The 13,738-nt window shown below is 40.3% G+C and overlaps 1 protein-coding gene across 1 annotated transcript in view; it reads right to left on the reverse strand.

Annotated features, from left to right (window-relative positions):
- The window catches only part of MSH3 (mutS homolog 3), a 169,237-nt gene that overhangs the window by 155,271 nt on the left and 228 nt on the right, over nt 1-13,738 (reverse strand). Inside the window, exons 2-7 of the mRNA XM_056112463.1 lie at nt 12,457-12,574; nt 6,876-7,096; nt 4,397-4,612; nt 3,433-3,549; nt 2,037-2,154; nt 296-441 (exon numbers count right to left, since the gene is read on the reverse strand). Of these exons, the coding sequence (XP_055968438.1) occupies nt 296-441; nt 2,037-2,154; nt 3,433-3,549; nt 4,397-4,612; nt 6,876-7,096; nt 12,457-12,574 (936 nt within the window). The remainder of the gene's footprint in view (nt 1-295; nt 442-2,036; nt 2,155-3,432; nt 3,550-4,396; nt 4,613-6,875; nt 7,097-12,456; nt 12,575-13,738) is intronic.

Consider the following 13,738-nt stretch of genomic DNA (forward strand, 5'->3'; position numbering starts at 1 on the left):
GGTACCTTCCTGTTTTGATTCTACTATCTCTATACTGTCCACATGAGTGTCTATCATTTTGTGTATCTTTAATGCTAAACTCTTGGAACATAAACTATCTGGAAATCTCTGTAACACAGAGTACCAAGTAAATAGCCATAAAAGAGAATTGCAACAAGTGATTTAATATATAAAATTATAAGAAAAATGTTTTCTACTACAATTACTTGAGAGATATTCTGATTATAATCCATACATGATTACTAAGAGACATTATGAACATCTATCATTCTTTTTTTATCTACAAAATACTTACCACAATTCCAATAAGAGTGTTCCCCTTTTTTTGATCCTTAATATTTTCCTTATTCTCACAGATACACAGAAGAAAGCCTGTAGAAGTATCTGTCATTATTTCATCAACATTCACAGCATCATCCAGCTTGATTAAAGGATTCACATGTAGTAATAGTTAAAGAAAGCATATGCTACTCTCCTTTATACTAAATTATTTTTTATTTTCAAATACTGTTTCACTTTCCTAAGTTTTTTTTTTTTTTGCTTTGTGCAAAAACCTTCTATTTTCTCTGATAGCTATATGCCTTCTGTCCACTAAATAAAAGGCTTCTGAAGACACACAAATACTGTTCTCATCTCCCAAGATCCTAGAATACTTCAGACCTTCCGGAAGCCCAAATACTAACCCTATTCTTTATTTGGATGACATTGAGATTTGAATCCTTAACAGTCCCATCACCCATCACTTTAATTCCTTAAGTCAAAACATACGTGCATGTGCGTGCATGCACACACGCACACGCACACACACACACACACACACACACACACACTAGAATAATATGAATTACTCCTTCCTTTTAATACTTAATAGTGTTCAGGAAGAGCAACAACATTTTCCAAAGACTTAAGACAGCAAAGAAGAAAGTAAAACATCATCTGTGTTTGTACGTATTTTGTCCATGTCTATGAATTAAATTCTCCAGGATAAACACAGATTTGGATGAGATCAGTCTGAGAACATCTAGTCTGGGCATCAGTAAAGATGTTACAGCAGTAAAAACTACAGCAGCAATAGAAGAGAAGCAGGAGAGGCTCTGTGACAGGAGCAGATAAAGTGTTCAGACAAAAGAAGCAACAAAGTCACCAGAGTTTTAAAGCCTGATCAGCTTAGAACACAACTACTGGTCTATGAGTCTGCAGACAGATACTCCTTATAAATGACACAAATGGAACGAACAGTCTTTACAATTTGGGTCGAAGTTAAGGGGATCTTAAAATAAGCAGACTGTAACAGAAATACTATGTTCACACAGTATTCATGTCAGGCCTTATTTCAACATTGTTTTCTTCTGAATCCATCTCATCATAAACCTTAGTAAGTGCATTTTATCTCATATTATTATTTGTTTTTAAAATTTTATGCAGAAGTTTATGTTTTTGCAAGTCACTAGGCATCAAGTAGTACATTTAATTTAGGAGGAACCATCAATTGCAGAACAATCAATAAGTACAACTGAGAATTCCTGCAGAAAGCTTTACTTATAAAATATAAAATTTTTAGAAACTCACAATGAAGCTGGTTTACTAATATGCTTTATAAGCAATTAATCTGTGTTCCTTTGTAGCCTTCTTTTCGCATACTGAAATTAAATTATTTCACAGATCTCATTTAAGGAGAAGGCTATAAGCCCAAAATGCCTAACCAATGCTCACAAAAATCAAAGGATGATGAGATGTCAAATATAGGCTACCCTGCCATCCATTCTCTGTAATCAGACACTGAGGGAGGTTGGGTTTTTTTGTTGGTATTGCTGTTGTTTTGCTCTTGAAGTATAATGAACTCACCTTTGCCTGGCATTTGAAAATGCTTGTTTCCAGCTATTACCAAACTTCTCTCTGCTGCAGAGCATTGTTCAAAGATCAATACGGCCCTACTGCCTTAGCTCACAAAAAGAACACACATCCAAAGAAGAATTTGTAAAAGAAATATTATATAAATAAAACAAAGGCCTTGTAAAATTTAAGGGAAAGGATATCTTCTCCAATCAGTGTAGATTTTGTATAAAGAGCAGTCAATTTCCGGGTAAAGAGGGAACTTTTATTATCCCCCATGGCCTTTAATGCAGCTGTTTCCATCTGTTTCACAACTCCCACCTTCAACCGAAATAAGAAATAGTGAATACCATATCTGATGGAAATTTTAAGAGATAAATTTTAAGAGACAAAACATGCCAACAGTTTGTAACTTACCCTAAATTTCTAATATGTTAATATTCACAAAGACATAATAATTATGACACTTTCACATTCTCCCAACATTCAAAATTATAAACCCACTACAGTAAACTTTCCAAATTTTTTAAACCCAGCTGTGTTCAAGCAATCTTTATGCTACTCCATATATCAAATCAGCATTTTATTCAATGAGAAAGCTAAAAAGTTTTAATAATTTTTTTTTTTACTTCTCAGGACATAACAGCTATGTGTCCAGCAGCAACAATGTTATACGCGAAGAAACATACCTAGCTTTAATTTAAGTTAAAGAAACTGGCTTGGCGGCCTACTGAGGTCAAGAGTTGCCCTCCATGAGCGGTTCTCCAGTACGGCCATGGCACCAGAGGCACCAGAGGCACGAGGACCTAATCCAGAGCCCTGCAGCTTGTGGCAGAAGTGAATGGATTATGCCGTAAACTACAGCGCCTTGCCTCCTCGGGAAGGAAAGGGTGTCTGACCCTTCCTCCTTTCTTGCCCTTCCCCCAGGCGGCAAGGTGGGAGCCACCTCAGAGCTTATTGGAAAGCCAGAGCTTATTGGAAAGCGGTGAAGGGGCAACTGCAGCCTCATGGGATGGGGGGCAGCACCGGCTCGTCCTTCACGCCCTACTGAGGTCAGGAGTTTCCCCTCTCCGGCATGGCCATGGCACCAGATGCACAGAAACCAATCTCATAATTATTTGGCTCTTGCAGAAATCCCTCCAGACTTAATTAGTAAAATATCAGAAATCCAAAATCATATGGTTCTCATAACCAGCTATAGAAGAGAAATTATTTCACAGTGCTTTTCAGCAGTTCTGATTGTTGGGGGGAAATTCTAAACAATAATGGTTCATCTTTGTCGAAATAATGAAGGTAATCAAAGGAGACAGAGAGTTAAGTAGAAATCATCTGCCTCACAGGCATCGGGAGGGGTGGGAGGGGGGTACACTTGGGTTCTTGGTGGTGAAAAATAAGTACTGGTGAAGGGAAGGGTGTTTGATCACTGTATGACTGAGACTTAAACCTAAAAGCTTTGCAACTTTTCCCACAGTGATTCAGTAAATATAAAATAAAAAAATTTACAAATTACAAACCAATTACTTTCTATCATTGTTCAAAACATGTTTCACTCTCTAGAAGAGAACCCAATCTTTTCCCCAAGTTGAAACCAAAACTGACCTTATACCCCTTTGCCACGAGGCGGCGTACATGAACAAATAATCTGTGGGTAGGTATGCTGGCTGTCATAAAGTTGTGGTCTAAATGACAGTAAATATTGAGTTCCCGGGCTGCAATCTTAAAAAAAAATGTATTAAATAAATAAAGAGAATACCAATAAACATCTATTTCAAGACACCCTGGGTGATTTTTTTTTAATCTTTGTTAATAATTCACCAGAATGAACACTTAGAATTCATGCACTTCTCTATAGGTGCAGTTTACCATTTTATTGCTTGAGTCTTCATTAGGAAACAGATACAAACATAAATGTGGTTGTCACTAAAACTGATTTACTAAATTAACTTTCCATGAATGAAAAGTACTGGGTTAGCACCTTGGAACTTGAGTGATTACCACCTGTCCCATCAAGGCCCCCTCCTGGGTTTCCCTGAAAGCACAGTATTCACCAAATCTGTTTGTGTTCATTTTCAGTTTTTATTTCTGGGGATGTTTCTGGACAACATTTAGCAATGCTGGGGAGCTACTCCAGGTTCTGTGCTTGGGGGTCATTCCCAACGGTGCTCAAAGGACTCTGTGGTGCTGGGGAAAAAAAACCTGGGCATCCCTCATGCAAAGCAGAGTTTTCTCTTGGGCTCCTAATTTTTATTTTAAAGATCAGCATTTTGTTTGTTTGCTTTGGGTCTTTGGCTTGTGGACCACACCTGGCTGTGCTCAGGAACTTTACTCCTGGTTCTGCACTCAGGGGGCCATGTCAGATGCCAGTTCACATGTAAGCTAAGCACCCATACTATCTCACTGGTCTCAAAATGACAGCATTTTTTTAAAAGGGTCATGATAATCATCACTCATCACAGATCACACACAGCAGCTTTATCATGAAGTCAGAAAATTTAAAAAAAAAACTAAAAATATTTAAATTTGTTAAGGAAAAACATCAAAAGTGTTTGAACAACCAACCTACCTCTGCATCTTCTCCAAAGAATCTATACTTATATCCGCATTCCACACACAAAATTGCATCTTTCTGCTGCTGCTTCATTTCCATGTACTGCAATTCTAATGGAGTATAGACGCTTTTCGTCCGTTTGTTTGGTGGTTTAGGATCACAAGTTTTCTGTAAGTTTTCATGACTGCTTTGTGCTGATTCAAACTGACTGAGATCTAAAAGTGTTTTATCCTAGAAACAAAAATTTTAATTTAAGAAGTATTAACCAGAATAGTTCCCAGAGGAAGAGAATTCAAATTTGATACAAAACTATTGATGAGTTAGAGAGAAAGCACAGAGAGAATAAGGCCCTTACCGTGCACACCCAAATTCGACTCCCAGCACCACACATCAGAAATGATCCCTGAGCAGAGAGCTGGGTCACACGCCTCCCTTGCTCCCCTACTCCAAAAGCACTTTGAACAGAAAAAAAAAAGGAAAAAAAAACTAACAGGTGCCAGAGTGGGGGCAAAAAAAGGGGAAAAAAACTAACAAATATGTCAAGGAGTTTTAATCATTTGGGTAGAAATATTTCTCAGGTACACTGTTCTTTTTTTCACATTCCCAGGGACAGCATTTCATGCTTAATTGAGCTTTGATGACAATTCTAGATGATCGTAATAATAAAATGGGAAAACCAGGACATATCAAGACTGTCAGAGTAACTTCCCCTCCCTAACAACCCCTCTCCCCACCCTAAATAATAAGCCTGGGCACCTAAGTTCATTCAGGAGCTTTTCACCAGTCTTACCTGTCCTTCCACACCATCAGTCAGCTTTAGCACAGCGGTAGGGCGTTTGCCTTGCACGCAGCCAACATGGCCAACCCGAGTTCGATTCCTCCGCCCCTCTCGGAGAGCCCAGCAAGCTACCGAGAGTATCTCGCCCGCACGGCAGAGCCTGGCAAGCTCCCCGTGACGTATTCGATATGCCAGACACAGTAACAACAAAGTCTCCAATGGAGACGTTACTGAGCCAGCTCGAGCAAATTTATAATAATGTCCTCATATAAGTTTTAGGTGTTCATTCTAACTATTACTTCTAATTCACTGTGAATAAGAAACGCCAAGTTTCTAATATGGGCTCTTGGGAGACACGAGAGTAAGTTAATATTAACAATAACAATAATAATTATACTACTTGTGTAAGTTCTTACTTATATGCTTTGTAACCTCTACATTCCAGTGAACTATTTCAACATAATAAAGAAAATAAAGCCAGAGAAGTGTACAAAGGCTAATAAGCCTCTGTGTTGCATGCTGCAGACCTGGGTTAAGGGTTCCATCCCTGCACCACATGGTTTCTACCTTCCTAGCAAAGACCTGGGAGTGGTCCAAAATCTCAAAGAAAGTAAAAAATTAAAACACAAAGAGCTTTTTTCCCCCAAGTATCTAGAAAAACCAATGGCCTTTAGCACAGCTGAAGGAGGAATTCAAGATCACGAATTTTGTGAAAACTTCTAAAAATTATATACAAAACTCTTGCTCGATTTTTCTGAGAAAACCAGCTATTGAGTCATTTCATTAGATTGAAATCACTCAAAAAAGCAATGATTTCTCTGATCCAATGGTCTCAATCATGACAACTCATTAACTGAGAGCTTTATCGGGAGGGGATGCACATTTGGCTACACTCGGGCCAGTTGCTCAGAGGCCACAACTGGCAGTACTCAGGGGACCACATGCTAGGATTCAAACAAGGGTTGCAGCCACTTGCCAGGTAAATGCTTTAACCTCTATACTATCTCTTTGCCTCCCTGAATGAGATCTTTTAAGTAATATCTATATCAAGGTGTATCCAATATTGAATTCTTAGTGAATATTGGTGAAGACCAATTAAACTTGATTCTGAGAAAAGGTTGTTGCTACTTAATAATTTTTTAAAGTTCTCCCAATGACCATTTATTAAAGATGGGTCAAGAACCACTATTATGAATTGTAATTTTCAATTCGTAAGACAAGAGTTAAACTTTCCAATTCTTGCAATGATGAAAAACATTAACATAAGTAGTAGAAAACCCAATATTCATTTAGTTTAACCTATGCATTTCTTTTATAGCAACCAAATTTTCATCTGCAAACCTCAAAGTATCTATGTAAGTTGCTCAATATGATTCTCCAGGCTAATTATGAAAACCTTAAGGACTATGAATTTGAGAGGGTATGAATTACCAACATAGGATTACCCTCATGCCCCCACCATCTGGTCCATGTTACAAATTATATATCAGAATCATTCAGAAGGATCTTTTGTTTCAATACAAACCAACCCATCTCTCCTGACTACATAGTAAGTTGGAATCTCTGGGCACTTAAAATGTCAAAGCTCCCTCAGCTAACTTAGATGACCAGATAAGTTTGGGAAATACTGCCCTAAGTGAACCCACAGAATCTAATGTCTCTTCAGAACCTAGCATTGCACATAATTGAATATTTGTACATACACCAATTACGTACGTTTTGATTAGTAGGAGATTTGGAATCTTCAGAAGAAGCTGCATTCTTTGCACGTAGAAGAGTGATATCATCAAAATCAGTACATTTTGAAAGAACTGCAAATCTCTCCTTAAGAGGTTCTGTCTGAACTCTACTTGGAGGAGGTGCAGAATCACAGCAGAATTCTTTCAACTTTTCCAGAGACTTTGAAACAACCCTGGTCCTTGGGCCTTTCTTTGGTTCTTAGCAAATTAGGAAAGAAAGAAGAAACAGTATTCTTATATTCCTGTATCAACTCATAATCAGCATAGGATTTTTATTTTTTTGGTTTTGAAGTCACACTCAGCAGGGCTCAGGGATTACTCCTGAACATATGGGGTACCAGGGATCAAATCCAGTCAGCCACATGTAAGACAAACATCCTACCTTCTCTATTATCTCTCCAGCCCCTCACCATAGGAATTTTTATTTAATTTATTTATTTATTGACTCGCTGTGGGAAAAGTTACAAAGCTTTCAGGTTTAGGTCTTAGTCATGCAAATATCAATCACATTTCCCTTTACCAATACTTATTTTTCACCACGAAGAACCCCAATAAACCCCCAGCCCTCACCCCCCACCATGCCTGTGGGGCAGATGAATTCTAGTTAACACTCCATCTACTTTGACTAGCTTCATTGTTTCGATAAAAGTTGCACCCTTATTATTTAGACTTTACCCTCCCCCCCAAATCAGCCATGCTGAGAAAGCATTGTGAAATGATTTCACCATAGGATTTTAATGTCTCTTTTGTTTTGGGTTTGGTACCATGCCCAGCTGTGCTCAGGGCTCACTCTTGACCCTCTGTTCAGAGATCACACCTGACAGTGCTCAGGGGACCATATGAGGTGCAAGATAACTACACCATCTCTCCAGCCCTCCCGCATAGGATTTTTTTAATGGATAGCTCCTCACTAAAGAAACAAATCAAACTATAATGTGTTAAGAAATAAGCATCTGAAATGAGAAAAATTAATGAATTAGCAGTATCATATTTAAGATATAGCTAAAACTTGAATCAAGAGTGAGAAAAAATAAGAATTCACTCTTACTTACAGAGCAAAATGTCTAAAGTCTTGAGAATTAGAGCACCAAAGTCAGAAAAGTATCAGGAACTATATCTGACTACACGCAGAGATCAGTTTCTTCCCACCAGCTCTCAGAACACAGGCAGGCAGAGTAATCTCCTCCCAACAAGCTGAGGAGACTCATAACTGGGCCATCTGATCAGTTTAATGGTCAAAACTTGAAAATACAATCAGAAGAGGCTCACCCAGGAAAAAAAAACAAACCTCCACAGACACCTGCTTTCCTGCCTCACACATCTACGCACACTGTTATCTGACTCTGGCATGTTCTTGACCCCAATTTCCAAACTGTATTCATTCTTCAAGATCCACCTTGGAATTATTTTCACAAATTCTGTTAATTCCTTCATTTCAAAACATGTTTTCTTTCTCTGTGTTCCTATAATGTGATCACATCTCTCTACCCAAAAGAATTCATATTGATGTAGGCAGGTAGACAGGGAAGGCCCCCTCCCAAGGCAATGGCAAAAGCCAGCCCTGCAGAAAACAGGAAAAAACAGGAACTAAGGCCTGATAAGACCCTTACCTATCTACAGCAACAGAACCAGAGAAGCTCCTACAGAAACACAAGGACAGAAAAGGAATTTCAAAGAAGACCATCACTATTCCCAAGCCCCCAACCTCCTTAGCAAAGGACTTTGACCTAGGTGGAAGCACCACATGGGTGCAGGTTGGAGAAACCCTTTATAAAGGCCACCTTGAACAAAGGAAGGGCCTCAAATGCTGCCTGAGCCCATGTGCTCTTTGTGCCCAGTGGCCAAGCACATGTGGTGCCTGAGCACATGTGTTGTCTGCATGGCCCCTCTTGAGACATGTACTTTCATGCTTTCATGTCTAATGCTGGAATGTGTCTAGGGGCTCTCTCCACCCTTGGAGAAGTCCACGTTCTCTCTTGAGCACATTACTCTTTCTCTTTCACTCTCTCTCCTCCACACCTTAAAACCCTCAAATAAAATCTATTTACTTCGCTGCTGGTCTACTCCTGAAATTCCTTTGTGCGAGGCAGACAAGAACCCAGAAACCCTGGGTCCCAGGTAACAGAGGTGTATGGGGAGAAAGTGACCGTCTTTTTCCTCCCACTTCACATTAAGTCATCCATGGGGTCCACGGATATCAATATGACTAAAAACAAACAACCCCAATTTAAAAAAATGGGTAGATGACCTGACAGACCTTTCCCCCACAGACCCAAAGATGGCCATTATTCACAGGAAAAGATGCTCATTATCACTTATTATTAAGAAAATCCAAGTCAAAACTATGACAAGTCACCTGTCAGAATGATGTCAGTGGACCCCACAGAGTGGCTCACATGAATCAGGAGGAGAGAAAGACGCAGTCACCTCCCAATCTGCCTCTGCCACCTGGTACCCAGGCTTACTGAGCTCCTGCCTCGCCTCACAGAAAAAATTTCAGGAGTAGACAAGCAGATTTTCTTTGGAGGTTTTGAAGGGAAGGAGGAAGAGAAAGTGGGAGAGAGTGGAGAATATCTTGCACAAGAGAGAACTCAGGCTTCTCCAAGAGCAGAGAGAGGTTCTACACATCCATCCCAGTATTCGACAAGAAAGTATGAAAGTACACATTTCAAGAGGGGAGGTGCGGGCAACACATGTGCTCAGGCACCATATGTGTGCATGCAGCACATGGGCTCAGCCAGCTTAAGCGTGCCCTTCCTTTGTTCAAGTTGGCCTTTATAAGGGTTTCTCCATCCTGTTCCCAAGTGGGGCTTCTTCCTAGGTCAAAGTCCGTTGCTAAGGAGGTTACCAGGGGGGTTGGGAGTGATGATGGTCTTTCTTTGAAATTCTTTTCCTGGTCTTTTGTTTCTGCAAGAACTTCTCCGGGTCTGTTGCAGTAGACAGGTGAAGGTCTTTTCAGGCCTTACTTCCTGTTTTTCCTATTTTCTGCAAGGTCAGCTTTTGCCATTGCCTTGGGAGGGTGCCTTCCCTATCCAGCCTACATCAAGAATAACTATTAGGAAAATATAAGAAACAACAAGTACTGATAAGGCTGTAGAAAAAAAAGGGAACCTTCTTACCTCACCAGCTGTGAGAATGCAAGGTGGGACAGGTACTGATGAAAAAGTCTGGAGTTCTCTACTTAAAAATTAAGAGCCACCACCGGCCTGGCTAAGGATCTGTGCCCTTGTCTAATCCCTCTCCAGTCAGGCTGCCTCCCCAACCTGGGCCTTCACAAGTGAATTTCTGGCAGTGTTACAGCCACTAAAAAATTTCTGTGTCTGGAGACAAAGCGAAAATCTCCTTAGAAGTACATGAATTTTTCTAACTTTTGATAAATGAAAATAATCCAAAGTCTCCTTTGGAATGTTCCTGAATATAACCAAGTAGAAATAGGCAAAGGATTTGGGAATGATTTCTATCTTGCATGGCCTATTCCTACAGGCACACTATGAAAATCACAAAACTGGAAAACAGCATTGAAGAATACCTGAGGGTTCTACAGAAAGCAGTGATTCTATTCCATTTTTTTAGCACGGCCATATTATAACTTATTTGGAATATTTTCACAGTTGGCAGCTAGCTTTGGGTTTTTTTTTATTTTGTTTTTTTTGTTTGCTTATGGCCTATAGTTCAGTAACTGAGCTCTTGAAGATGCTCTTCCCTGAAGAGATAAAACTTTAATAAGAAACGTTCCCTTTGAAGCAGTGAGAGTGTTGAAATAGCAGTATCAAACTGCTACTTCCAAACATCCTCACTTCCGTGGGCCTGTTCCATTTGCATAGATTGATGAAGAACAGAAGCACAGTGTATAATCTCCCAGAGCTCAGCACATCACTGCAGCCATGGATGAATCCAGAACTACGAAAACAGGGATTAGGTGGGTATGACACAGTCACATCTGCACTGCTGCAGTTAGAGCACGTGAACTCGCCAGTGGGCAGGTATCTTTCTAGAACATGCACGCACAGAACTCAGATGCTGCTACAGAAACTGAAACCAAAAAAAAAGCAGACCACATAAACAACTGAATATCAGTAGTTTTTCCTCAATCACTGAAAAAGTTCATTTGTCTCCAAAGGAAGTCACACAGTAAACAGTGTCAGATTACAAATGACATCCTCAAGAACTTTTCCTACTGTCTTCTTCAGTTCAGTATAGCTATTTGCAAAATGGTCCTGAGAAAAGGTCTACAGCAAGCAGATTGTTGCCCAGTTTTCTTTAAACAGATGAAAAAAGAAAGCCAGGATTCAAAACTTTCACTATCGCTTCCCATTAATCATAGCCCTCAAAAGCATCCATACCTCAGAGTGAGTCAGAAGGCAATTTTCTAGATGAAAATTCAAGAGTAGGAATTATAAAAACAGTGTGAGTGACTTCTCAAAATACTAAAAACAGAATTACATGGCCAGAGAGACAGTCTCTGCCTGACAATGATCCGTACCCATTCAATCTCTGATAGGATCCCCCTGAACACTGCCAGGGGTCACTCCTGAGCACAAAGCCAGGAATGATCCCTGAGAATGGCAAGGTACAACCCTATATCTCCCCATATCTCAAAGAGCTGAAAAGAATAAATGAGTTACAACAGCAAAGTGAGCTCTTGTAGAATTTACTGAAAAAAATTGAGAGATCACATCTATGGGGATAAAAAGCAAATTACATGAAATATGTAATAGCAAACTGTCATGCCTTGCCTCCTTTCATGTCCCTTTCAAAAAAAAAAAAGGAAAAGGGTGTTCTTCGATTTATCGTTCTCTTTAACCCTATGTCTCCATTCCTATACTATATTATTTCATAGTAAGAATTTCATGTTGACCCTAAATCAGGGTCAGAGAGAGAGTACAGGGATTATGGCACTAGCCTTGCTTAGCCACCCAGAGTCCAATCCCTGGCCCCATTATGGTCTGATGAGTACCACATCAGTCAGTAGTGATCCCTGAGCACAGTGCTAGAAATTAGTCCCAAGTATATGTGCACCAGGACTTTTTTTTGTAATTTTATTTAATTATTTTTTTAATTTCTTATTTAGTTGGCCTTTTCTTTTTTGGGTCACACTGGGTTACTCCTGGCTCTGCACTCAGGAATTACTTACTGCTTGGGAGACCTTATGGGATGCCAGAGAATGAACCTGGATTGATCATATGCAAAGCAAACAACCATCACTCCAGGCCCCCCAAATTTTTTTTTTTTTTTTGCTTTTTGGGTCACATCCAGCGATGCTCAGGGGTTACTCTTGGCTCTGCAATCAGGAATTACTCCTGGCGGTGCTTGGGGGACCATATGGGATGCTGGGAATCGAACCCGGGTCGTCTGCATGCAAGGCAAGCGCCCTACCCCCTGTGCTATCACTCCAGCCCCCCAGGATTTCTTTTTAAGGAAAAAAAAAGACCTTTCTCCAAAATGGAAAAAAAAAATAATAATAATGGCATATCCATTACAGTTGTCTCCTGTGCCCTCTGAAGAATGCAAGAATGTCATTCTTGCATGATCTGGGGAATAATTACAAGGGAACTCACCAAGGTTCCCAGCCATCACTGAATTATTCCTTTCTTCCTTTTCTTGAACTTTCACTTTCTTTTTAACAGGACCATCATTGTCCTGAGGTCTCTTTTTGCTTCTTTCAACATTTGCAACCTTCATCAGGAAGATCAAAAAACAGTGTGAGGAAGGGGATGTAGCACAGAACACTCACAACGACATGTCTGAGGTCCCAGGGTGTATCTCCCACACCACAAAAGTGTTCATTCTAATCTCAAAACTTGATGAATGACTGAATGGTAAATAACCTAAATCATGAGTCTTTAAGTTTTAAGGTGTATGACATCCACCCTTTACAGGTCTATTTTCTTTTAGCTCTGGAAGGGCTGCAGAGTGAATTGTTTATCAAAAGCAAGGTGACTAAAAGTCAGTCTGTAAACCCTTCCACATTCTCAGCAATCCCCTCACATTTTCAGAAATATCATAGAGATGAACCCACCAAACTGATCACACTTAAGACTTTCCATTGTGAGTTTGTCCTTGATTTATTTTTTTAAAAACGGTCTTATTTTATCCACCACTGATTTTATTTTATTTTTATGGGGGGCGTTTACAACCATTGGTGCTCAGATGTCACTTCTGATACTTATGGAGGAGCCACACGCAATGCCAAGACCCAATCTGGGTCATCTGCATGCAGAACATGCACCTGAACCCCTGCAATACCTCTACAGATCCTCAACATTTATTGAAGGACGGCAAGTAACGGGAAAATCTGATCGACTGGCCACCACATCTCAGCAGCTAGGATGAAACATATAATAACTCTACAAGGTGGCAGATTTGACAATCAGAACAATAAGGGCACTGATACTGCACACAACTGCTTTTAGTGGGAGTTTTAATCAAACATACATAAATAGAATAAACCTCCTCGTTCACCTCAGAAAAAGAGAAGATGGAGATTTAAAGACGTTTCCTATGTCCACTACCCCACTCCTCACTGGAATGACAGCCAAAGACCGAAGTCTCTCAGATCAACCCTTCTGGCCTCAAATACTTTCAAACTAACATCTTACTATCTGGGTAAAGCTGATTTTTTTAAGAGAGTATCTTAATTGTAGTCGTTTACTATTTTCAAACTAGAGCGAGGGGGCTCGGCTTTTCCCGCCTTCCCAGGTGCTGCCGCCGCCCCCCGCCCCCAGGTCCCGTGATCTCGCCAATTCTCGCGCTCAGTTCCCGGCTCCGCCCACTCGCCCAGGACGCCTCGCCCGGCCCATTCTAGCCCCGCCCCTCCTCGGCGGCCCCGCCCCCTCTCGG

The sequence above is a fragment of the Sorex fumeus genome, unplaced genomic scaffold (genome assembly GCF_029834395.1).
Source record: "Sorex fumeus unplaced genomic scaffold, SorFum_2.1 ptg000018l, whole genome shotgun sequence".
NCBI lineage: Eukaryota > Metazoa > Chordata > Mammalia > Eulipotyphla > Soricidae > Sorex > Sorex fumeus.